This window comes from Haemorhous mexicanus, chromosome 1 (assembly GCF_027477595.1).
Source record: "Haemorhous mexicanus isolate bHaeMex1 chromosome 1, bHaeMex1.pri, whole genome shotgun sequence".
Classification (NCBI taxonomy): domain Eukaryota; kingdom Metazoa; phylum Chordata; class Aves; order Passeriformes; family Fringillidae; genus Haemorhous; species Haemorhous mexicanus.
The window spans coordinates 82,530,515-82,555,986 of NC_082341.1; the positions used below are offsets into that span (position 1 = coordinate 82,530,515).

General features: G+C 39.6%; 1 protein-coding gene across 2 annotated transcripts in view; it reads left to right on the plus strand.

Annotated features, from left to right (window-relative positions):
* The window catches only part of CTNND2 (catenin delta 2), a 638,318-nt gene that overhangs the window by 373,860 nt on the left and 238,986 nt on the right, over positions 1 to 25,472 (plus strand). For both annotated transcript variants that reach the window (XM_059854664.1, XM_059854675.1), the window contains exon 8: positions 17,257 to 17,451. In XM_059854664.1, the coding sequence (XP_059710647.1) occupies positions 17,257 to 17,451 (195 nt within the window). The remainder of the gene's footprint in view (positions 1 to 17,256; positions 17,452 to 25,472) is intronic.

Below are 25,472 nucleotides of genomic sequence, written 5' to 3' on the forward strand. Positions count from 1 at the left end.
TTAGGAGCAAAGGGGAAGGAGGCAGTCAAAGCGTGTTGTTCACCTGGTTTGTGCCTCTGGTTTGTCCCTGGGAGCAGCCTTAATGTTACAAAGCCATTCCTGCCTCTTCATCCAGGTTTAGGGAAGACTAGGGACATGCAAAGCAATGGAAAGTAGTTTTATGTATTTCCTTATTACAAAAAACTCAAAGGAAAATAATCCTGCTTGAAGACTGCACCATGTTTCATAAGCTGTACTAAAAGGTTAACTTTAAGAAATGAGTGTTGGTGTGAATCACTTGATGTAATGTTAGATGGAAAGAATATTACACAGCTATCTTTCCTGTAGTGGTGACACATTTCACTGAAACAAGAACTGCAGCATCCCTCTAGACAGCTCTGCTGCTACCAGTGTTGAAAACTTCAGTGCTCAGCCTGGTGTTTACAATCTTCCTTCAAGTCAAATCAAAATGGAAAATAATTTTTCCTTCAGAATAGGACTGTTTGTATGCAAATGTAGTACTAACATTTAAATAACACCAGTTTATAAAAATGTGGCCTGCGTTAATACATAAAATATGCTTTACACTCCTTATTGATCAAAGAGTTCTAAATTTATCAGGCTCTTAATTGGTTCCTTCTGCTCCTTCATATGTTTTACCTCACTCATCTCTCTCTTTGCTGAGGACCTTCCTGTATCCTTTCTCCTTCTGTAAGCTTTTCACTGTATATGATGTGTTGAACCCTGGTTTCCTGTTGGGGCTTATGGCAGGACTTCTATTTGGTGGTGAGTGTTGACATGTTAAAGCATGTCAGCGTCAATCATAGGGGCACAGAACATCTTAAACAACTTTTTGTGGGATAACTGATATACATGGATTGATGTTTCCTTTCGATTGCATGAAAATATTGGATTATCTGTATATCACTAGTTCATTGCCATCTTTATAAAGATTATCTTGTTACGTGTTAGAGGCCTCCAGTAAATCACACTGTACTTGTATTTGTGCTAGAAGAGCTGCATTACTGTTAACTTACAGCCAAAGTGAATCGAAATCACCCCAGAATTACAAGTTCCCTGTGCCTTTTAATTCCCACCCTAGCCACAGGGCTGAGCTAATAAAATAGTCTAGGTGTGTTGTGCCATTGTACATTTTTGGACAGGCAAGGAAGAAAAATATTTGATTTTTTTTTTTTTTTTTTGCTTTAAGATAAGCTCTTGGACCATCTATATGATTGATCATAACAGAAAGGACACTCAGTTGTTTCCCGTAACCATTCTGTATTTTTACAGAATCCCATGAGTATCTATTTTATAGAGAGAACCAAATTGCTCCATTAATTTTAACCAAAGTAGTTTTCCATAGTTTTTTTCCTAAGTCTTTTTTTCTTTGTTTTTATTAGCTGGAAAATTCCTTTATCTGCTGCCAGAGCCTTTACACATGAGAACACTGTTAATGCTCTTTTGTTCTGGGACAGACACTGCAGTTTTAGGAGTTTTTTCTTCTCCTTTTACTCTTATTTGTTTTGAGACTCTTTCTTTCAGATAAGAAAACAAAGTGGAAGATTTTGAGTAATATCCAGCAATATATCAGATATTAACTAGAACATGGAATTTGGTGTCTTTCTGATACAAAATTACTTGCTTCCACATTGCAACCTGGAGGTTAGATATGCTGGAGTTGATACAAATATACAACTAAATGTTCACTTTGATTTTCTTTGTCACTTATTCTACCTATTTCTTTAGCAGTAGTTATGTTTCTAATTGTTACAACTGAAACCTTTACAATATTTCTCAATTCCAGTTTGGAAAAGGTATCCACAATAGACAGTGTACAGCAAGAAAGCAGAAGGTATAAGGTGGATGACTTTGAAATATGTTACTATTGCTGTGATTTTTGCTCCTGTATTTTTCAGATTTAGACCACATGAAATTAATTTGCTCGTAGGAGAGGAATAATTGACAAGAACCAAATACAGAAGCCCCATATGCATCTTTGAGCTGGTGAACTTGATGTTGGCTCCCAATGTGAGCAAACACAAGAAATACGCCTAAACTTGGGTCCTGTTCTTTCACTGATTACCACCTTTCCTTTTGCTTCCCATTCTTGATAAGGGACATTGTTTGGCTGATCCTCTTAATGATCTTTCAGAGGGGTGTTAAATCAAATAATATTGCAGACTAACAAGCTTTTTGGGCAAAGAGCACCAGTGTGCAGTCTTGCTGAAAATTGGTCCAACTTGTATTAAGCTACAAGTATTTTAACCAAATGACTGGGAAACTGTATGGCAGTGGCTGTTTTTGGGATTTTTTGGGCGAATCTAACATCAGACATGCTTCTGGGGACTATTAAGGCCTGTGCTGTTGCTTGGTAACCACAAATGTGGTTTCTGGCCTCTGGTCCTGAACTTTAGCAGTGTACCTAAGAAGGCCAGGATTCAAATTTAAGCATGCAAGTCACTCGAAGAAATTTCTTAAGCATCAGAGTAGAATTTGAAATGTCTCTGCTTATACACCTGTTGAGCAGGAGGACAAGAAGGAGGTGAAGTTGACAAAAAGCTAACAGAGAAGAGTCTCTGTCCCTAGCAGAAGGATGGTTAAGCCAAGGAGCTGAAATTTGCCAGTTTTTCTTGGCTACTGAAATCCAGTGAAATGTATGATGTCAAAGAGCAGTGTTTTGGCAACCTCTGAATGGTTTATGGAACTTGGGTTAGAGCAATGGAAATACATTAACCAGTGTTGGCGCTACAGTTCCTATGCTTGCCTTGCTTATATTGATCTGTGTTCTGTTTAGTATGAGATTGCAGGAAGAGAATAGGGCCTCATAAACAATTATACATCCAAACTTTTGGGTCTTAAGGGTATATAGTGAGGCTCAGTCTCATCCTTGCCTATTACAAACCCATTTTTCCCTTCAGGTCTCAGTGGTGTCCTCATGTACCTATTGTCCTCTTCAATTGCCAGGAACGTGATTCTCTGCTATAGTTTGGCCTCAAACTCACTCCTTGAGAGCAGAGGAGAGTGCTGTTGTATGAGATAGGGAGTATAAGCAAAGGCAAGATCCCCTTCTATCAAATTTCTGACACTCAGTCTTTTATGGCATAAGTAAAAAGATTTCTTTCTGCTGTACAGTCTGAAATGGGATGACTATGTTTGTCTTGCTTGTGCACTGGGCAAAGAAGGCACATGTGAAAGGTGCAGCTTCCTCTGTCTCAAACCCTGCTGCAAGGCATTATCCAGTAGCCTGGAAATGTTTGTTGCAAATGTATTGATAAAAAATGACAAATCTAATGTTCATCATGGGTTTTGGGTATTTAAAGGATGTCAGAAAAAGCCCTTCATTTTTACTGGGGTGGAGATTTCCAGTTGCTGTGGCACAGAAACTTTTAGTAATAGATGGAGTAGCTCAGATTTAGGAAGTCGGTATGCAGCTCATCAGTAACATAAGCAATCATTTGTTGGCATATGTAATGGTTTTTTGCTTGTTGTGTGCACCCACTCTCTTTAAAGCAGTGCAGGTACCTCTGATCAGGAATAATTAATTATGGCAGAAAGAAGATGGCAAAACGGGCAGTTGTGGAAGGCCCCTTTATTTAAGGCCAAAGCTTGTGTGAGGAGGTTGCCCATGTCTGCCTGTGCCACATGCAAATGCTTATGGGTGAAACACATTACTTGTCAGTACTAACAGCTGCCAGAAGCTACACTGGGCCACATTTGCTCTGTGAGCAATCATGGGAGATAAATGAGGCAGTTTTTCCTGTAATCATAGGGTCAAATTTGAAGATCACATAGATTTGGACCTAGAACAGAATATCTTTTGGTTTTATAGAAATGATATTGGAGAGGACAGAGAGATATTGTCTAATGATAATGAATTCATGGAACTGTACATTACCATAAGTGGTTAGAAGCAAAAGTCACAATTTAATATGCTGAAATGAGAAGGACCAAGTGATGACTAATCTTACAATTATAAGGCATGGCATATGAAACTGCCAGTTGGATCACATAGATTTTTAATAAGTACATCAAGTTGCAACTTAGAGTGTGTTAGTGAAGTGTCCCTGCCCGTAACAGGGGGTTGAAACTAATCTTTAAGGTCCCTTCCAGCCCAAACCATTCTGTGATGCTGTAATAAAAAAGTGCTATGTTAGTTTGAATACAAGTGGTTTGAAATGTCATGCAGTCCTCCCTTTACTGGGCAAATTTTTGCATATGCTTTTCTATATTTACTTCCTCCACAGTGTATGTCTATGTCTTGCCTTATGGCCCCGTATCCTCTCAGTCCAATCCAGGTGCAAAGCATCCCTTTTATCAGCTAGCCAGCTGTGCTGCTCTCTGGCAGTAAAAGCTTTTGATCATCTGGCTAAAGCTGTCCCTGGGTTTAAAGAGTATTGCCTGGGAGGAAAGAAAGGGTGGAGAAGGAGCTGTGACCCTCTGATACCAGGGTAGACTTTCTGTCATTGGAGTGCAAAATGACACCTCTCCATGGGGTCTTTTCCTCCCCCCACTACTTTCCTGAGCATCCTAGTTCAGTGGGAATGCAGTCATGTTTACATTTGATCACCAAAAGGTGTCATGAGCTCTTCAAAATTCTGGGAGCATGGTCTGTTAAGGAGGTTGAGATGGACTCTTTCAGATATTTGTGGGGGAAAAGAAGGTGGAGTGGGACAAGATGACAGCCCTCTGTGTATTTGGGGCTAATACACTGTGGAGAAAGGGAGGACTGAGTGAAAGAAAAATTACAGACCTGCTAATCACAGTGCTCTTTGGACATTACAACACAAACTGATAGAAAGGATAATATAAGACATGAAGATAGTAAATGGTTAAAGGGATAATTTGCAGCAGGAGTTCTCCAAAACAGATTGTGCTGGAATGACCTGCTTACTGACCTTTTCTTAGATGATATTTGATGTCTTTGTATTTCCTGTCAGGGCTCTGAGCATGGATTTTCTGTAGTGCCACTTGGGAAATATTTAGTTAAGCTAGAGAAGATGGATATTCTTGCAAGAGTGTAGTTGGACAGGGACCTGGGTAAAGGAACATTTTCAGTTTGTCATTTTGAAGACTGAAGTAATGGAAAGGAAGGGTACTCCTAATAGAGTTCCACAAGGAGGACTCTTTTTGGCTACTTGAAAAATACTTTTTCATTTTATTATCTTGGCACAAAACCATTAAATAAGCCAAGGAAACTTCTTGATAGTGGAATATTAGTAGGCATTTTCTGAAGAGAGGAAGATAAATCCTCTAGAAAGATGGAAGATGGAAAGATGGAAAGGGAAGAACAGGATTGGAGCTGAAGTAATAATACACTTAATAGCTGGTTACATGTTCGGCATCTTTGGCTGAAAAGAAGAGGAGGAAAATACCTGTGTGACCTGGTTGAGTATAGCATATCTCAGCCACCTCTATTAGGAACATAATAGAATATTACAGACCTCACACAACAAACAAAACTGGGAGTGTTACACAGGGTTGAGACTCCATCTGAGGAACTGTACACAACAGTGACCCTCTGTAGGCAAGAGACACATTCTAGCCTTCATTTCTTCTGAGCTATCCTGCATGGATTATCAAGAAATAAAGAAGTTGTTGTACACAGACCTGACTTAGTGTGTTTCTTCCATTTCTTAACAGAGGAAAGGCTGCTAGATTACATAGCCTCTTATAGTAAATAGAGGTTGTTTTTTAAGAGTGCTGAATCCTGGTAAGAATAATTAATTTGATGAAGGACTTACTTTCTTTGAAAAAATACAGGATTAGTTTAGTCCCTGGCAGCTTTTAGGATAGTTCATCTCTGGTGAACTATGGTGAGGGGTGTTTGAAACTAGATGATTTGTAAGGTTTCTTCCAACTAAAGTCTTTCTTTATTTCTATAATTCATCTGACCAAGGAGGGAGTGAGAGCTAAAGGTATCTTCTGAGGGGCTTTTCAACATCAGCCTTTGATTTTAGGGCTTTGACTAATCAGCCATGATGTGTTTGACTGGAGCATCTTTGTCAGCTAGTGCCCCTCCATTTTCCCTCAAAAGATTTGAACCCAGTGAATACAGTGACCTCCCAGCCATGATTGCACTTTGTCTGGTCTCTGACCAAACTTCAAAGTTTTCTAGGTTTATTGATTGAAATTTTGTGTTTCTCTCTAGAGTTGTAGTTCCTGTGTAGCTCATGTCATCGTTGTCTGTGTTGCATCTTGAGATGCCTTTGGCAAGAATCAGCTAATGCTTGAGCGTAACTGAGCATCTCCTCCAAAGTGATCTAGTTTGCGTCCTACCATGCTTAAGATCCTATCTTTTGAATCCAGAAATTCAAGAATTAATTGTCTTAGCTGAAAAACTCTCTTTCTCTGAAGTTTATCAAGGTTGTGATTGCATGCCACTCTGAAGTTTATCAAGGTTGTGATTGCATGCCACTGCTTTTTTCAGTCAGCAGTAGATTTTGGATCACTTGTAAAATCAGGCACATCTCGATGCACATGTCTTCAGCCAGCCATATGGCCATGGAAGTGTTGGCTTCACAGGCAAGGCAGCCATTTGACATGCAAATAGTGTCAATTTGCATTTATGAATAACCAGTAACTAATGGTGTGACACTTCAGAATGCCTCAAGTGTTTGTCACCTTTGGGCTACACGAATTGCATTCTTCTAGTTGGAATTACTGTTAAGCCATTCTTGAAGCTGAACACTTCCAGTAGTTTATTGCAAAGGGCTGTGAACACTTTGCTATCTTCCTTATCTTAGATCTGCTTTCCTTTTGCCTATGACCTTCTTTCACCATTTGTCTCCTGCAGCATTTGTCATGGCCATTTCATTTTAGCATGGACTCACTGCTGGAGTGACAGCACTCTTTCAGCCTAAGGTCCTTTTCTGGCCATGCTTTTCAGCAAAAATCTGAATTTGTGCGGTTAATTGCAAAGTCTGTTTTGCTGTGTTTGTTTCTTTTCTTCTCTGCTCTCATTTTCTTTCTTTTTTTTTTTTTTTCTTAAAATAAGTTCCTGCTAAAAAGAATCTGTAGCCATCCATTTCCTCCTTTGCTTTTTGCTTATTGTGGAAGGTTTTACTAAAGGTATTTTTCTGAGTCTTTGGAAGTTGTATACTAAATGCATGCTATTGAGTGATTGCTATGTTAGTAAGAATAAAGAATGGAAAGAGAATTTTATTTTATGGGATGCAATGATTATTTCAGCATAAATTTTAAGTCCTTGAGCTACTCATGTCTTGGTGTTAACAGTATTCCTTTTCTTTGTGTCTACATTCAGCATTTCTTTTATTTAGAGCATCCCTGTTAGAATTGCTTTAGATTATAATGACTTTAGTAATAGGAGATTATTTTAAGTTTTCTAGCAGAGGTCTGAATAGGTACATAATGGAAACAACCTAAAACCAGTTTGAAAAATGGTGCAATAATCTTTTGAGCATAATTCTAAACGTGGGTAATTATTGGTCTAAACTTCTTTGCAGGCATAATGAAATATCTTAGTTAGATTGTATTCAAATTGATTTTGTATACATTTAATAAAAAGTCCATGTTTTAACTCCAGTATTTAAATGCAGCGAGTCTCAAATGGATAGTGAAAACTTGATGAGTAATAGAGTATCACAGAATATCCAGATAATATCTTCCCTTTCTTGAATTTGACATTGAGAAAAAGATGAAGATAATGAACTCAATTTTTTTTCTCTTGGAATGTCACATTCTTATGCCTCATGTCTTGGTGAAGTCTAGAAACCAGGGACTACTAGTTAAGTGTTCACTGAGGAGGAGAAAGCCTCTGGGAGGAGAAAGTTTTTAACATTCTATCAAAGATGACCTTACATGAAGAACAAATATTACTAATGCTTTTCTCTATTCTCTTAATGAAAGGAAAGTTTGAATACAAAGAGTTACAGATAAAATTTCCAAATTTGGAATTGTTCAGACCTCTAATAATGTTCAATCTTCTTGTAAAAGGAATTACAAAAGATGATTTGCCAACACTTTTCTGTGAGCAAACCCCAGATGCAGTGTCTGAGAGTTCAGCTTTGTCTGTCAGAAACTGGAATACAGGTTTTCAAAACAAGAATATTCACAATAAGTTAGTACTTTTTAAAAGGTGAATGTGTGATCAAGATTGGTTAGAACTATGTTTGCCTTTCTCCCTGTTAGCAGGAGAACCTCCTCTTGGAATGGTGAACTTCTAGGAAGGATATTGCAATTAGATAAAGAATTCAGGTCGCCCCGCAAAAGCCAGTTGAGGAATATTGTAGTTGGGCAGACTTGACGCTTCATTACCCAATTGAGTTTTGTTTTCTGTTGTTACCTTTTCCAGAGTGTTGCAGAGTGAGTGTTTTGGTGTTTGGTTTTTTTTTTTGTTTGGGAACCTCTATTTCACAAAGTACCTTCCTTAATAAATTCTCTGAAAATCTTGGGAATTTCACTTCTAGTTGGATTTAAGCTTTAGATATTCTTTCTGTTTCCTGTGCAGGGAGGAGTTGATGTGGAAAGGTTTCCCCCTTCCCCCTGCACCAGAGCTGCTGTGAGAACTTGCTACATTTAGGGTTGACTGAGCTGATGCTCGGTTTGGGGGAAGGCGCCAGAATTGCTGGGGTTTTTAGTTGCTGTGCTTTTCCACAGTGTTAAACACGATCAGAAAGTTAAATTTTTACCAGCAGGCATTAGTGCAGTAGTGCCTGATTTATTTTGCTGGAGGCAGCAGTGCTTCTTAGCAAATCATTCATGATGCTGGAAATGGTCTCTCGCCTTCCAAAGACCTTTAGGGTTTTGGATGTTAAGCCTATACTGCTGCTTAACCAGCAGAAATCGGGTCTCCAAGTTTGCTTAGGTACAGCGTTGTGAAAGAAGGAAGACACAGGCTGGGGAATTACGGATGAACTGTTACTTCCCTTTGGTTTGCAATCCTTCTCAGTGAAACATTCACAGTGGGGCTTCACAGACTATCCCACAGAGAGGGTGTTTTTCCTGGATATTTGCTTTTGGGGCCTGTCTCATCAAGTATTCATACACCAGTATTCCATACACCAGTATTTCATTCCTTTATTTGCTGAGTTGATTGCATTGCCACAACCCTTGCATCAGCACAGAGCCCATGGTACAACACAAACTATTAGCGTTCAAAATTGGAAATAATAAAATTTTATCTTTTCTAAGATCAAGATAAGCAAAATTTCAAAGATCTCTGCTGCTGCAAAGGCCTAATATTGTTTTCAGTAGTCATGTAGCTGTGGTGAGCTATCCAAACAGCTTCTGCAGAGCTGTTTGGCTGTGTTGCTTAGTAACATCATCCTGTTGCTGAGGCACTCACCCTCACTCAAAGTGGGTAGGGAGCAGGAAAGTTAGGAACACTGATTTGTATAACCAGATAGCAGCATCTGTTCCCATGGGACTTCTCTTCCCTTTTCTTGTGAAATTGGCAGGGCTGAGGGGCATGGAGGAGGCAGAGCTTAAGAGAGGGGAGAGAAAAAACACCAAACAAACACAAAGTAACACCCAGGAAAGGTAATTTGGTAAATGGTTTAAAAAAACCCCAACAAAATTATCTTTTACTTCCTTCCCAGCTGAAGGCAAATTGTTGGTGTATGGTAATGGTTGCTTTGGGGCAGTTTCTGTTTTTAGTTTTTTCTTCATTGACAGTACCCTAGATGAGAAATGAAATAGGAATTATCTCCCTGAACTTGTCTGTCACATTTAATCTGCTATTTCTTCCTAGCTATATTTGCCCCTTATATCTTTGCTCCCAGTCAAACTTTTCTTTTCCACTAGCAATTTATTTTTGATAAAATGTTGTAAGCAGGTGAGTGCTTTTCAACAGAATGAGGGCAGTAGCAGAAAGAAGAAAATGCTCAGGATGAGGTACAAATTTATAGTGTGGTTCTTCTGCTTTCCCTAGATTCTTAGAATTATAATAACTGATACAATACTTTACAGTGAAGTTAGATTGCATGGCTAAAATCATGGACTATTTAAAAATATTTCTACCTTTATTTTTCTTTTAAACGTGCTGAGAAATGCAATGGATGCCAATATTTGGTTAAAAACTTATTAACTTTATATTTGGTGAGTTTAAATAGGATAAAAATTATGTGGGTACTTTCTATAAGACACAATAAACTTTATTGAATGATTTTTAAAGTTTATTTGGGGCCTGTTTGTTACACTTATAAAAGTGTAATCCCTTTTTTTCCTCCTTCCTTTCTCTAATTTTAGCACTAATGTGAAAACTGCTGGCCTTAGTTCAGATGTTGGGTTTTGCGGTGTCCCCTAAGCAGCCAAAGCCAATCTGTTTTGAGGAGACTTTTCTAAGATACTTAATCTGGTTAATGGACAAATTATGTCTGGGAAATTCCACAGTGTGAGCTGAATGTGGCAGTATCCTGACGGTGACACTGCTAATAGGTTTGACAGTGAGAGTTTGCAAGAAGCACTCCAGACCATGCATCGTATTGTACTTCAATCTTTTAAGGAGAGCACCTGGGGAAAAGCAATCTAAGATACTGACAGGTGAGGCAAGGCTGTTCTTTTAGTTCTGGGGACTTGATTGTCGGGGCAGACTTTTTGTTTGGTGGTGAGCTCCTGTAGTGTGGGCTGAGCATGCCAGAGTAGCATATCTGTAGGGCTCAGGCATCCAGAGTTTGATATCAGTTGAAAGATGTCATGTGTAATTAGTCAGTTCACTGAGGGCATTATTTCTTTCTGTATCTGTACAAATAGTCCTGATTCAGAGAGAGAATGATGTAGTGGGAATGGAAAAAGTGTAAAAACAGAAATGAGTTTTAATTCTGAGCTTTCATTAGTTAATCTTTCATTCCAGTATTTTGGGAAAGAAAAAATTGATACATTTTTGTTTGTGTGTATGTAAAATCTAAACAGGTGAGAATCCTGTATTTTAAAAAACCCTAAACCCAGTTTAAAAAAATTCACTGGAGACTGTGTCCTGATTTTAGTGACTGCAGGTCTTTGGTGTGCTAGGGGCCCAAGCTGATGTACCAAGGTGTGCTTTAGCTGGAACTGCCATATGGCCTGTCATGTCTTACTGGTAATTTAACCATCTGTCATGTCTTAACAATTTGTATTCACTTTCAAGTAGTCAGGTTAGAAGGGTTTTCTTCTCTTTGGTGCAGTAATTTTCATCATACAGTGCTGTTACATTTCCCTTATCTGAGTTCTTTTAGTTTTATTTATACTCATATTACTTGTAGATCATACTTTCCTTTTATGATGTTATGACTAGAAGATGCATACATTCAGGCAGGCATTTTGGAGATGTTTCTGCTTAAATTTCTGGCACAAAACAAAGTCAGTATCAAAACTTGAGCTGTGAATGTTTGACTCCACTTCTCCTCCTGTTCACTTCTAATTCTGCACTTGTGTTCACATCAATTTCTTTGCTGTGTAAATTAAAATAGGTTAGTGTCTCTAAAACAGGTTTCATAACATATGAGTTCAGAGTAAAAATCCCACTGTTCATATGCTCTTTCTCACATGTTGTGTTTTCAGAAGTGCAGTGAAGCTATGACCTGATTGACTGTGTATATATATATTTATTTAATAAGTAGAATTATTATTATGCTACTGTTTATTTAATAGTAGCATTTCAGGACAAGCAGCTAAGAGAAAGTTACATCAAAAAGGGTTTTCAGCCATGATGTGCTATTTAAATCAAAAAGTTCTTTCAGTCCTCTGAAAAGCATGCAACATATCAAAGCCACAAAATTCCTGTGATTCTCTTTCAGATTCTGTGCCTGCAGGCTCTTACCTCAATGATGGGCTTATTGAAATTTAGTCCATAGTCTGGGCTTGGTTGTTGTTTGGTTGGTTTTTTTTAAACTTGTAGTGTAAGCATCGTTGTCATTATATTTAAAGTTAAGAATTGATGCAGCCAGCTGTAGATCTTTAATCTTCCTTGTCAGAAAGATGCATCATCTAAGTGCAAAGTGTTGTAGTGTGTTCAGTCTGATGTTGGTACTTAAAGCCTCAAGTAGCCAGAGGTCTGCTGTGTTTTGAAAGGTGTGGAGTTGCAACAAAGGTTAATTAACTAAATTAAGTTGTTAACATGTAATTGATAAGGGGTAATACAGTGGTTGTTGATCTTCAGCTCATGTGTCACTAATGATGTTCCTCCATCATATACATAAGGATATTGTTTAACAGGACTCTTGATCAAGGTGTTTAATGATCTAGGATTTCTGAATAAGGACTGAATGGTATACCTGGCCAAATCTGAATGGGTGTTTTAACATCGAGATTATCACTTGCATATTTTGTGTTTCCAAGGAGCTCTTAAATCCTGGACAGGAGGACAGTAATGTATGCTCTTGCTATTAGGGATGTTTAGAGAGTTTCATGACTTTATAGGGCTTCTTCTTAAAGGTGTAGCAAGGAAGGATGATAGGTTATAAAGCTTTTCAAAAGGGGCACAAATAAAAACTGTCTGAGATTTATTAGACCATACCCAATGCCCATGATCCATCAATTTCAGTAATTTTAATGTCTTTAATTTTTTGCAATGACAAATGCCAATCTATTGGTTTACTTTATTGACCTAAACTATCAGATTAGCAGTGCCATTCAAATGTGTCTGTTGTATTTATTTTCTTGACAGCCTGCACCAGCTGTGAAGAGCAATTAGGGATTATTTGGTGTATTTCTCTCATGTTACACTTGTCTGATAATGGTATTTATCTTCCTGTGGGAAGCGAGACTTTGTCAAAAAAGAGCATTTCCTAGGAAACAACTGTCCCTATGCTGCTGAGGAATGTATCAAACTAACATGGAAAAATTTCGCTAGTAGCATGGGCATTTTTCAAGTGTAAAGAGTGGATATTGACTTTTTGATCCAGTTTGGTAGGACTTGACTTTTCATGTGTTCTTTCTATTGCCCCTCTTGAATGTGGGAAGAGAGGAAATACCACATGTAGGAATGTGTATTTTCATCTGGACAGTTCTAGGATATCTTTGTTGCCCTAATCCAGTTCACCTGGCTGGGGGCTCATGTGATACCCCAGTGGAACCTGGCCACAGATGACTTCTAAAAGCTCCACAGTGACAAAGAAGATAGGACATTCCACTTGCTTTCAGGTTTCAGTCTTGGGGACTTCAGAAGACAGAGAAGACTCTCCTTACTATATGCTTTTGTTCATATAGTTAATCCGTTTCTGTTCTAAAAAACACATATTTACCTTTTTTTCCTTATTTTGGTGCCTCTCACAACTATGTTAGAGCTATGTAGTCTTCTGTATACCTTCTGCTGTGATGTATCTGTGGCATTACAATCAAATAATTTCTCAGTCTTTTGTCAAACAAGATTGGACTATTGGAATAATTGATTAATGGATGGTTTCTTGAACCCCTAAATAATGGTTTAGTTCTTCTCAGTGGTTTTGGCTTGGTTTGGTTTGTTTGGGCTTTTTTAATTAATCTACTACCCCACTTTTTGACCACCATGATCATGAGAGTTCTGGCTATGCTCTGTGCTGAATACATCATCTGTAAATATCAACTAGCAGGACTGAAAGTTTAATAGTGAGTTGTCTTTGAGCATAGCCCTGTCTGTTAATGGGCTTGATGCCTGATTACGTCTCTGAAAAAAAAAAATAGCGTTGCTGTTAGGGCAGGCTGGCCAGGGAGTAGGGCTGAGTCCATTTCCAGAACATGTAGGAGAAAGGCCCGTGGCCTTGATGCACATCCCTGGTTTGACATCAGGCAGCCAGAGAGGTGCAGTGCTATTAGTGGGGTGAAGGGCTGGCAGCTGGATAAGGAGGTTTGGCAAGAGCAATCTGGGGGGAGCCACGCATTCACGATGCCTCTGTGTTTAGGGAAACTGCTTTGGAGGGCGCTGAGCTTCCTTAAAGATGCGAGACTGCTCCTGAGCCTTGCTGATCTTATCTTCTGTTGCTTCCTAGTAGTATAGTAGTTGGTTGGTGTTTTTTCCATGCTGACCTCGTTGCTTTTCCAGCCTCTCTGAGCTTCAAACTGCTTTAATGCAAGGGTTTTTGAAGGCAGTGGTACAGATCAGCTTGCAGCTTTGAATAGGAAGGGATGTAGCTGTTGGCTGCTAACCCGGGATACAGGCAGGAGATCCATTACCCCTCTCGTTCTCAGTGACATCAGTTCTTTGAGTTCATGGCCTTTGTTTTGATCAGTTATCTCAACTGTCTCTCCAGTGCCTTCCAAAGCAGCAGAATATGGTAGAGGGTTGAGTGTGTATGTGAGGTGGGATTCAGTTGTCTGAAATTTCCAAGTTATCTGTGTGACCTTTCCTGGATACAACTCTTGGTATAACAGCTACTAGTTAGCTGATTTTAATATTTAAATAAAATATGCAATAAAAAGCTGTTGCTCCTTAGTTTAGACTTGAATAAATTAATACATAGAAAAAATTCTAGGAGCAACTGAAAAGAAATTTTAACTTAAATCAACTTGCTTTTCTAGTTTTTTAAATACCAACTTAATAGAAACATTAGAAAGTATGATAGCATTACATCTTTTTTTAGATCTTCTGATTTATTGTCTTTTTAGCTAGATTTAAGAACCTTAAAGGGTAGTAGTATTTTGTGTTTAAATATTGATACCTGACAATTTGGAAATAGTGTAATGAAATTGCATATAGAAAACTATCATTTTTGCTTAAAACTTAAGGTGTTTAAGAGACATGATTTTAAAATGGCCCTAATTTCTGAGATTTGATTGTGGTTTAATTTCTAAAATGAAAATATTTTAGTTACCCATTGAAATCTTCATTTTCTTGAAATGTTAGAGGGATAGTGGCAGTTACTCCCTGATAGGGTTTTAACTCTTGAACTTCTTGGGAGGGATGTTCAGTCATAATGTTGTTACACAGATGCTTTGAAGTTGTTTTTAGATTGCCACTTCTTGTTTTCAGTCAAATCAGGTTGGTTTAATGTATTGGTCAAGAAGTTTCTCTGGTTATACATGTGCTTACTGTTTAGTACGGTAGCGTTAAAGTCTTAATTACATGTATTATTTGCAAATAAATCTCTGTTCAATATCAGCATAATGAACTAATATTAAGCTTCTGTTTAGACTAGTGTCAGCACTTGCAGATGCAGAAATATTGGTAGAGTGTGAAGGGCGAATTAAGCCCACCTCACCAGAAGATTGCCATAACAGTTTGTAAACATGCTAATATCTGGGTTATACTGCTACTGAGTTCAATGGGAAAAATCTTTTGGCTTGCAGGAAGCTGAGTTAGGAAGAAAATCTGTTGTTCGAAAACCACTGTTAACTTGTATGTGGCCAAAAGAATTGTAATGCTTCTAGAATGGGGTTGTAATTCTTTATTCTGTAGCAAGTCTGATTTGTTGATACTCTGTTAAATGACTGAAATGTTCTCCTCAATTTTTCTATATTTTTTCCTCTGATGCAGATTAAGCCAAATATGCATTGAAATTTGGACATAATCACAACAGACTGTTTTTCAGGCCACTCTGAAGAATACTAGACTTTGGTGGGAGCAGTTCAGCTGTTCTGAAAATCAGTCTCAAGGGTGCAGGGCTAAAGAGCACTTTGAAAATGTAGACCATGAAGAATTTAATTCTGTAATAGTAATATCAACTTTCTGGATAATTGCTGTAGTTATAGATAAAATATTTCGGATTCTTGGCAGACTTTCTAGTAAAGGGAGCAACAGAACTACTTTCAGCAGAGTGCTAATGGCAAGTCAGACTGAAAAATGTTTGAAGGGAAAAATATGCAAATGGAGCATTCCACTAAAAACATGCACAAAAGTTGAAAAATTCAGAAGAAAACACGTATATGGCACAAGCTGATTAGAAGAAGGAAAGAGAATAAATTATTCTTTTCTCCAGACAATTTGTATTAAAGTTTAAGTAATGTTGTGTCAGTGTATATTTCTCATTTCTATCCTGTGTTGCTATCTCATCTTACTTTATATCCGTGGTTTGCATTGTAAAAGTATTTAGTGTCTGTTTATGCCACAAAAGCACTGGAAACACAATGATTGTGGCAGAGGTTTTCAACAGGAATAGCTACACCCATGGTCTGTGCAGTACAAGCTCAGCCAGTGGAACATCACCTACATCCATGATTTCAACCTCACAGAATTAGCAGCAAGGGCCAGAATAGTTGTATTTTTGATTGCTTTTCTAAACACTTAAGTAGCATGTTACAACTTCATGGTATAGATCTGATGTTTGCAAAATGTCACTTGCATACTTAGTGCCTACTTTACTTTATTCTTACCTTCAAAATGTGTAATGTGTGTTAGGCATCCCCATGACTCTTCTTGCCAGTCATGATAACAGACCACGGAGCTGAAGTACCTGAGTGGCAGAAGGATTGAAGTGACAACTTCAATCACAGCTGGAAGTATATAAGTCTCTTTTTTGAATGTTCTAATATAATCTGTTTTTAATAGTAGAATAAGAAGATGTTTTAATAAAATGACAATTGATCTTGTTATTTACCAAAAAAAATAAGCTCTATCCTTAAAATGGTTTTTTCAGGAGGTGTGTTTAATTTATTCATTCTCAAAGGATATTTAAGTTGTAGAAAGTCTTAGCAGCTTGATTTTTTTTCAAAGTGTTGAAGACAAAATGTTCATAAGGCACAACCATTCTTTTGCAATTTTGAGAAGCATTTGAAAGATCGGCCTTCATGTAAATCTTCATCCATTCATCAACTCCAGCTTATTTTATTTGTAGATCTTCAGATATGGGCATAACATGTGAAACTCGTTCTGACTGCTGCTGCTTTTTTCTCCCCAACCCTCCTACCTCCCCCAGTCCTGGACCCGTTTAGTTGAGGACGTTCCTGACTTGTACAGTTTTTACTTTTCTTATTTGTTTCTTTGGGTTTTTTTTTTTTTTTTTTTGGGGGGGGGGGGCATTGGTTGGTTTGGGTTTAGTTTGGTTTGGGGATTTTTTTGGTTTTTGTTGGGAGTGGAGAGTTGGGGTTTTTCTTCTTTTTTTGTCAGAGGAGGTGGTGGGTTCCTTGGTCTCTGTTAAAGAAGAGGTGATAATCAGGGTATCGATCTCACCAAAATATGTAGTTTTCTTGGAAGAAATGGGATTTTTGTGTAGATGCAGGCAGCTGAATGATGCAGCTAAAGTGGTTAAATGGAGCTGTAGCTGCCCTTGTTTGCTCTTTCTATTTGCATGTTGAAAACACTTACTACTTAGTTTGGGGATTTTTTTGGTGTTTAAATCCTACTTTCAAGTAAAACTTTAATAGTCAGATCCTGTATTTGTCTCTTGCTTTCTCCCTCTTAAATGTCTCTTATAAATCTGTTTGCAGCTGGGTCTCGTGCATCTTACAGCAGCCAGCACAGCCACCTTGGCTCCGAGTTAAGGGCACTGCAGTCTCCAGAACACCACATAGATCCTATTTACGAAGACAGAGTTTATCAGAAGCCCCCTATGAGGAGTCTCAGCCAGAGTCAGGGGGACCCTCTGCAACCAGCACACACAGGCACATATCGCACTAGTACAGGTAGGTGGATGTAACCTGCATGATTGTCTTTCTATGGGATATGTAACTTACTCTCTGCTCCTAACTCTTCTTCTCTTCCTGATGTGCTTAACCGAATGTATTCTGTGCATGCCAGTCAAATAAAACACCTTTTGCAGATGGCAGCTACCAATAGAACCTCAGATACATGCAGAAAGGGGAGAAATACTTAGTGTTACATATACAGTAGGTTAAGCTAATTTGGGGAGGGGACTTACTAATAAAGAGAGAAAAAATACTTCTGTTGATCTAGTGTATTGTCTTGAAGAAAGATCTGTTGTCTCTGAAGAAATTGCTAGGATTTTTTTTGCTTACAAAGGTATTTTTTAAGTTGCAAATGGACTGCAAAGTTCCTGCCACATAAAGCTAAGTGATTGTTCCCTTGCTTTCAAAGTAAATCATAAGTAAATTTTCTTCCTCTGTCCCACAGAGGTATGCTTTTGTGTAGGTACACAGACATAAAATTGAATGATAACATAGGGAAAAGCTGTTAACATCACTGGTTTATCCATAAATAATAATGATTGTCACTGAAATGCATTGGTGTGCAAGTCCTGCTTTGCAGAATGTCCTCTCAACCAAATGAAATACAGCTGTATGTTGGAACCCACAAATAGATCAAAAATCAACAGGGATATTTATGGTATTTAATGCACAAAATAATTAGAGTATTTAAATGCTACAGCCAAAATAGCCTAAAGCAGATGTAGAAGAAACTTGCCTTAGGAATTGTAAGTATTTCTGGTGTTTCATCTTTGCTGCGTTGATTAAAGAAGGAAGATTATGTCCAATTTCTGATCACTCTTATTTTCATCAAGGAAAAGCCATGTGCACTTTTCAGAGCAAGATACTTTGCTTTCTTTTAAAGCTATTTTTTGAAACTTCTTTAAAAAACTCATTTCTCCAAGGGAAAAGCTGGCAGTTGTTTTACGTGTCCTACTGCCTTATGCAAGTTTGGGTGTTAAGAATACAAGAGGACATCTTAAAAAGGAAATTTAACCAGAGAATTATATAGCAAAATACCTTTATCAGCTTTATGCTTTTTTGAAGAGCACCATTGCACCGTTTCTCTCCTGTTAAAGAAACTATCACAGTCTCATGTTTTGTACAGAATCACACATGGATATGAGGAAGAATTACTATTCTTTGCCTGAAAGGGAGAAAAACTTCTGCTTACATCAGTGAGTTGTGGAGGCAGTGGTAGTGATTGGAACTACTGTTTCTATTGAACTTTAAGCCTTCTGTTCCACCTGTGGCTGCCTCATATTGCCTATACAATGCTCTCTTTCCCAGACATGCCCTGAAGAGGGTTTCTTGTTTCACTTGCAAAATATCCCTTTGGTTGTCTGTGCTGAAGTAGCAGGCTGTCTTGTGGCTGTAGTGCTCACAGCACCTCAGTAAGGAAGGAAACCTAATCAACAGATAACAAATACAGTGAATTAAATTGGGACATGGGATGTTAGTTGGTTACACATGGAGATGGGTTTTCAAAAGGAAAGAGAAAAAAATAAAAAAAAACCCACAGTCATATGGGTAGCAGAAACATGCCCTGTGAAGGTGAGTTTTGTTTTGCTGCTTGGGATGCAGATTTGAGCATTGCTGCAGGCTCACTCTGAAGAAAGACCCCATCAGTCCAGCTTTGTGTTGGGCTGATCCTCCCATGCCTTCCACCCTGCACCCCTATCATCAGGGTCAGGGGAAATGAAAGCATATGGATGTGTGCCAGTCCGTTCACTCTGTTGTTCTGTTGGTAGCTGTCAGCTTTTCACCCAGCCAGGCTGAAGAGCTGTCAGTGCTCAGAGGGAATTTTGAGCTGGATTGGATCAGTTCTCGGACTCCTGCCTCTAGCACAAATACCAATAGGAGCTTATCCTTTCTGATGGAGACCATACCATTTTTTTCATATTAACAGAAAGGTGGGAAAGGAGTTCAAGTTTGCACTTTTTTTTTTCTTTATTAGGTTTTCCTAAGTGTTGTTTTTTTTTTTTGTTTGTTTGTTTGTTTTAGGACTAGATTGCTCTTTGGGGTAAGATATGGGGGATGTAGATTACTGTGTACTCCATGAAGATACATGCCAAGGATTCATGGCCTGTATATTCTGTGTGTATGACTCATGGTAGAGTGGGGAGCTTTAAGACTTAAGCGCGCTCTCCTTCGTACACCATAGTTGTCACCCTTTGTGTATGACAAAAATAGCTTTAATCATGACGATGATGCATGCTTTTCCACTTCTGACAGAAAGAAAAGGGAAGACAAACTTAGAGATGTGGGGGGATACAATACAAGAAATTAAAGGTAGTATAGAAAGTAATCTTACCCCTTGAGGAGTTGCAGGTGAGCCAATTATTAGAGATTAGGAACAGGCCTGACTTTAACAGGCCACAGCTGCAGCCAATAAGAAGAAGAGTGTTATAAAAGAGTGACTTGGTTGGTTGAGGGGGAGTTGGAGTCAGTTGGCTCCTGCCAGGAGAAGGAAGAGTCAGTGCTTAGAGAAGCTGCCTATGAGAAACACCAAGGAGGTAGCAATATGGAACCTTTGCAATATAATAACAGCAACATAAGCATGTTGACCAAAGGGTTTTTTTTCTCTGCAGCTGACACTGCCCATTGGAAATAAAAATTAAGCTAGTTATACTTGCAAGCCATTTAATTTTTTTTTTAGTGGGGTTTATTTTTGGTTGGTTTTGGTTTGTTTTGTTTTTTTTTTTTTTTTTTAGTTTTTGTTTTACTTCATAGGGTTTGAGGGGATTTTTATGGGGTTTTTGTTTGGTTTGTTTGTTTGCTTTTAAAGAACATTATTCCTGAATTTGAAAATTTCACTTACTTTGGAAAAGTAACCAAGAATGGTTATGTACTATAGACATCACCTCTTTCTATTTTATGAGCCCTTAAATACATATTACATTCAAGAGTGATTACACAACTGAGGATAAAGCCCTCTCAAGAGTTTTTTGTCTTCTAGGTGAATGAACATTCTAGTAAATACAATCAGCTAAAATTTCTCTATGGGGTGAACTAAATTAAGTTTGTTCTATATACTCATTGTGTTTTGGGTGATGTTTTGGTTCTTAATTTTAGTATTTTCTTTGTATTTCACATAAGAATGAAATGCATGGTGATAGTTCTGCACTACATACTGCAGAAGGTACAAAACATGTCTGAACATCTCCCCTAATACCTTTGGAGATGATGAATTCTTCCTAGAATCACTGAATGGTTTGTGTAAAAAGGGTCCTTAAAGATCATCACATTCTGTCTTCTCTGTCACCATCAGGAAACCTTTCACTAGACCAGCTTGCTCAGAGCCCCATCCAGCCTGGTCTTGAGGATTTCCAGGGATGGGGAGTCCACAGCTTCTGTGGGCAACCTGTTCCAGTGCCTCACCACCCTCACCATAAAGAATTTCTTCCTCATATCTTATCTAAACCTATCCTCCTTTAGTTTAACTCTATTCCCCCTTGTCCTATCACTTAGTGCTCTTGTGAAAAGTCACTCTCCAGCCGTTGTAGGGCCTCTTCAGATACTAAAGGGGGCTCTAAGGTCTTCCTGGAGCCTTCTCTTCTCCAGGCTGAACAGCCGTAACTCTCTCAGCCTGTCCTCACAGGAGAGGTGCTCCAGCCTTCTGAGCATCTTGGTGGCCTCCTCTGGACTTGCTCCAGCAGTTCCCTGTCCTTCCTGTGCAGATGACCCCAGAGTTGGATGTAGCACTGCAGATGGGGGGGTCTCACCAGAGGGGAGGGGCAGAATCCTCTCCCTGGCCATGGTGCTTTAGATGCAACCCAGGATGTGGTTGGATTTCTGGACTGCAAACACAAATTGCCAGGTCATGTTGAGCTTTTCATCCACAAACTCTCCCAGGTCCGTCTCCCCAGGTCTAGTCTTGTTCCATTCTCCAGCCAGCCTGTACCTGTGGTGTAAGTTATAACTGGGTGTGTTACTGTCATGCTGTCTAAGCTAAAAATAATGTTTCAAATTTGACAGCAGTAGCTGTAAAAGCTCTTTTGGTTGTTAAGCTTTTACTTAACAATCCCTTTTGCTCTTCAAAGGGTAATGCCTTCTCTCATATAAAAAGTACCAGCCCAGACTTTTGCACTAAAAGTAATAAGTGTGAAATTTTCCTTTTGAAATGGGAAGCCTCAAAGGATGTGCTTGGAGGGAGTACTCAGACACAATACAGAAAGCAAATTAATTTATTTACTGAATAGCAACTTATAGCTTGCATTTGTAACTCAACTAAATAACACTAATAATTTTTGTTCAGGCATGTTCGTTATTGATTTCCCTCATAAACCTAAAGGTTTTGAATTATTCATATAGTAGAGATAAGCTTCTTTGATGGGATGTTTACATGAACACTGATAGAATTTGAAGAGGGTGTTAATTAAGAGGGAGGAAGGGTTGCCTTTCAGCCAGAGTGGCACATGGAATCAATGATTGTTTGCTTATTTGCAGAATTAGGATTTTGAACTAGAGGTTTAGTCTATAGTTATTGACATTTAATCCACGTCAAACATGAAATCAGGCAAAACAGGCAAAACCACGCTATTTTGCAAGCCTGGGATCTCTGTAGCTGCCTTGAGGACAAAGCATCCTCACTGTTCTGGTTGTGGGCTGTCAGTGCTGAGCTGCAGCTCAGGAGCACAGCTTTGTCACCTGTGGGGTCTGTGTGAACAGTTGTCATCACCCTCCAGAGGCTGGCATCACTGTCAGGAAGCTCATTCTTCTGTTATGGTCCCTCAGAGAAACAGATGAGCCCTCTTCTGTAAAAAGGATGTAATTTTCAGATAAAGTTTGTAAAAGCCTTGAAAGAGTACCATCCCCAGTGGCCTGGGAGGGATGAGAAATGGGAGAGCTGTGCTTGTTCTGAACTCACTCCAAAGAGCGACTTTATCAGATGAAGTAAGTGTTGCTGTGTAAGAGCACTGGTGCTGCTGGTGAACTGTGAGCATTTAGATCTTAAAATCTGCAGAGATCTTAAACCATGCTTTAAGAGCACTCACTGGTTTCAAGGGCTGCAGGCAAATAGTTTTGACCCAACTTTACAAAAGTGACGAGGGTGCACTGGAGGAGTGAACCTGTCCTCCTCAGCTCTGTGAAGGGTATGTCCATCTCGCTGGCATCAGGACAACCCTGGCAGCCTGGAGGAAAGTTTAGGGATAGTCTCGGGATTAACACAACCTGAGAATGGTCTGTCTCAGTCCCCAGAAGGTCACCATGGGGAAGGTGTTGGGACACTGTTCAGTCATAGTTAAATGGACTTCAAAGTCCAGCAGCTTCATGTGGTTACATGACCGCTTGGTGCTCGTTGGAGTGCTGGGTGCATAGAGCTGAGCTGCCTCCTTGATGAAGACAGGGCATGCAAGGTACTGCAAAGACCATTCTGAGAGCATTAGGAGAATGAGGAGTCTGTGATTGATCTGCGGAAAATAAAGAGAACCTTGGAAGGAAGGATTTATTGAAAGGAGCTTGGATAGTAGAAACTAAGCAGTAAAAGTTTGTGTTGTCTCTGAAGAGTTGCTTAGGGTGGGGTCTGCAGGGCTCATCAGGCATGCTCTTGCAATGGGTTACCTATCAGGGAACGTGTTTGTTGCAGGCGCGCTCCTGCAGCACTTCCTGCATTACCCTCAGAGCTATCCAGTGTCCCTGTGTGTGCCGGCAGCTGCCAGGCTGTGTTCAGGCTTCTCTGATGGCCTCCATTACTTCAGGCCAGGTCTGTCTCCCTGACATTCCTCCCACTGATGCTTGAGTGCTTCCACCATTACACCAGCACCTCTGAAGATGTCTGTTCCCAAAAGCTGTGCTGCCACAGGCTGCACCACTTCCTGGGCATCATGGCACAGAGTACCGATCCAAGAGAAGAGGCCTGTGGAATTTGTAATGGCAGGTGCAAAGCAGAAATATGTCTACTTGCGAGCTGGGTTTCTGTGTAGAGGAAGAATGCTGACCGGAGAGTGGTTAACAGCCAAGACAGCTGCTTTTCAAAGGAAAGAGTTACCTGCTTCTCCTGGCCATTTGCCAGTGGCAGGGATAAACACAATATTTCATTGTCCTGTGATGCAGCTCAGGAAAAACTGCTGAAGGTGAGAATTGCCATTGTGTATCTGGACAGATGCTCTTGTCCTCTTCTCTGCCTTCCATCCCACTCCTGCCTTGTAATTCATTTGCTGAAGGAAGTGTCTGCACCAAGGGATGCTTTGTCTCAAGTGCTGCTTGTAGTAATGTTGCAGTTCTCCTGTAAAAGTGTGTTTTGCTTTAGTAGGGTAGAAGTAGTGTTTGTTTCTGGAGTCCAGTCTTTCTTCATGGACTAGATACTACTGGAGGGATGGGAAGAGGAGCCAGGTGGCATTGGCAGCATTTGCTGTTCTATGCCTGCTGCACTCGGCCTGGGCTTTTGCTGTCCTGGAGTTTAGGCAGTGTCTGAGGAGAAGGTGTACAAGAAAACCTAGTCCTTCTTTTGACTCTTCTGGGCTGATGGCTTTCTCACAACATGACTGAGCTGCCTCCTTTTTCTGTCTAATGAGGTGTCTGTGGTGAGGATCATGTGTCTATTCATGACCTAAAGAAGGAGAGAGGGAGAAGCCACATGCCCATTTTTCTTCTGCCCCAGGCAGGAACAGCCCATACAAAATGGATTGTACTCTTTGTTTGTGTTTGTTTTTTTGCAGGCAGGGGACATGGCTAGTTTTGGTTCTTGGGGGAGTTCAAATGGCTCTGACCTCCTCCTCTTCTCATTTGCTTTGCACAAGTGAAGCGGGGCAGTCCAGGTTCTCAGAGCCAGGTTCATGTGTCATTTGCCCCTGCTCCCTGGGGGCTCCCTCCCAGTGTGAAAGGTCTGACCTCTTCAAACTTCCATCTCACTGACCTGGTAGACAGAAGTCTGACATTGTGGAGTGGCTTCTGGAAAGCTGCACTGGCCACCATCTCCTTGCTTCTGCCCTCCCTCAGCAGCTGGCCCGGTAGGGCAGAGACCTTGCCTTGTCCTTGGAGGGAGTGCTGCTCTGCTGCCTGATGGCCCTTCCTTGCCAGCAAGGGAGCCACAGGTCTGTGGGAACTGTAATTGCTGAGTAGGTCCAAGGAATTTTTTTTAACAGATTTTTACAGCAAGGAAGGAGGAGGGTGTTGCATGGGCTTCTTAATGCTGCTTTGAAATACCCAAGGGCTTCATTTGCTGCATGTTTTTTATGCTGGTCCAGCTTAGCCTTTCTTTGGTTCTCAACATTTTGTCCTGTCTCTTACCTCCTTTGTTGTCCCTTACAAAAGGAGAATGAGGCTACAAAGGATGCATGAAATGAGCCAAAGTACATCATCTTCACAAGACCGTAAATATTTGTCTTGGTATGTAATAAAGTAGTGAATATCTTTGAAATTTTTAGGAGTCATTATTTCAATGTGTATTTTTTACATCTTGTGAAATAATTTTCAAATACTCAAAAATTTGACATAGGAGAAATTTAGATGTCTGAATCCTTTAGAGTGATTTGCTCTTCTTTCAAGAACAGTTAAGCTACTTTATTGTAGTTGTGTTTTATCACAAATGGATTGTGTTTTTCTGTATGCTTTTACAGAGAAACTGTTCTTGAACCATTTTTAAGGTTTTAAACCTTAATATTTTGACCTTTGAAATTTGTTGGGATTTTTTAATGGTTATGAAATAGTTTATAACAGAATGATAGAGTCATAGAATAGATTGGGTTGCAGGGGGGCTCCAAAGATCCTGTAGTCCAAGCCTTCTGCAGTAGTCAGGGGCTTTTTCAACCAGACCAGGCTGTGCAGAGCCCTGTCCAACCTGACCTTGAATGTCTCCAGGGATAGGCCATCTACCACCTGCCTCTGGGCAGCCTGTTCCAGTTGCTCCTTACAACCTTCATTGTAAAAAAAGCCTTCCTTCTTTTTATCCTCTGTTTAAAACCATTGCCTCTTCTCCTATTGCAACAGCCCTGCTAAAAGGTCCCTCCCCAGCTTTATTTCAGGCTCCCTTCAGGTATCCTTTCAAGTCTCCCTGA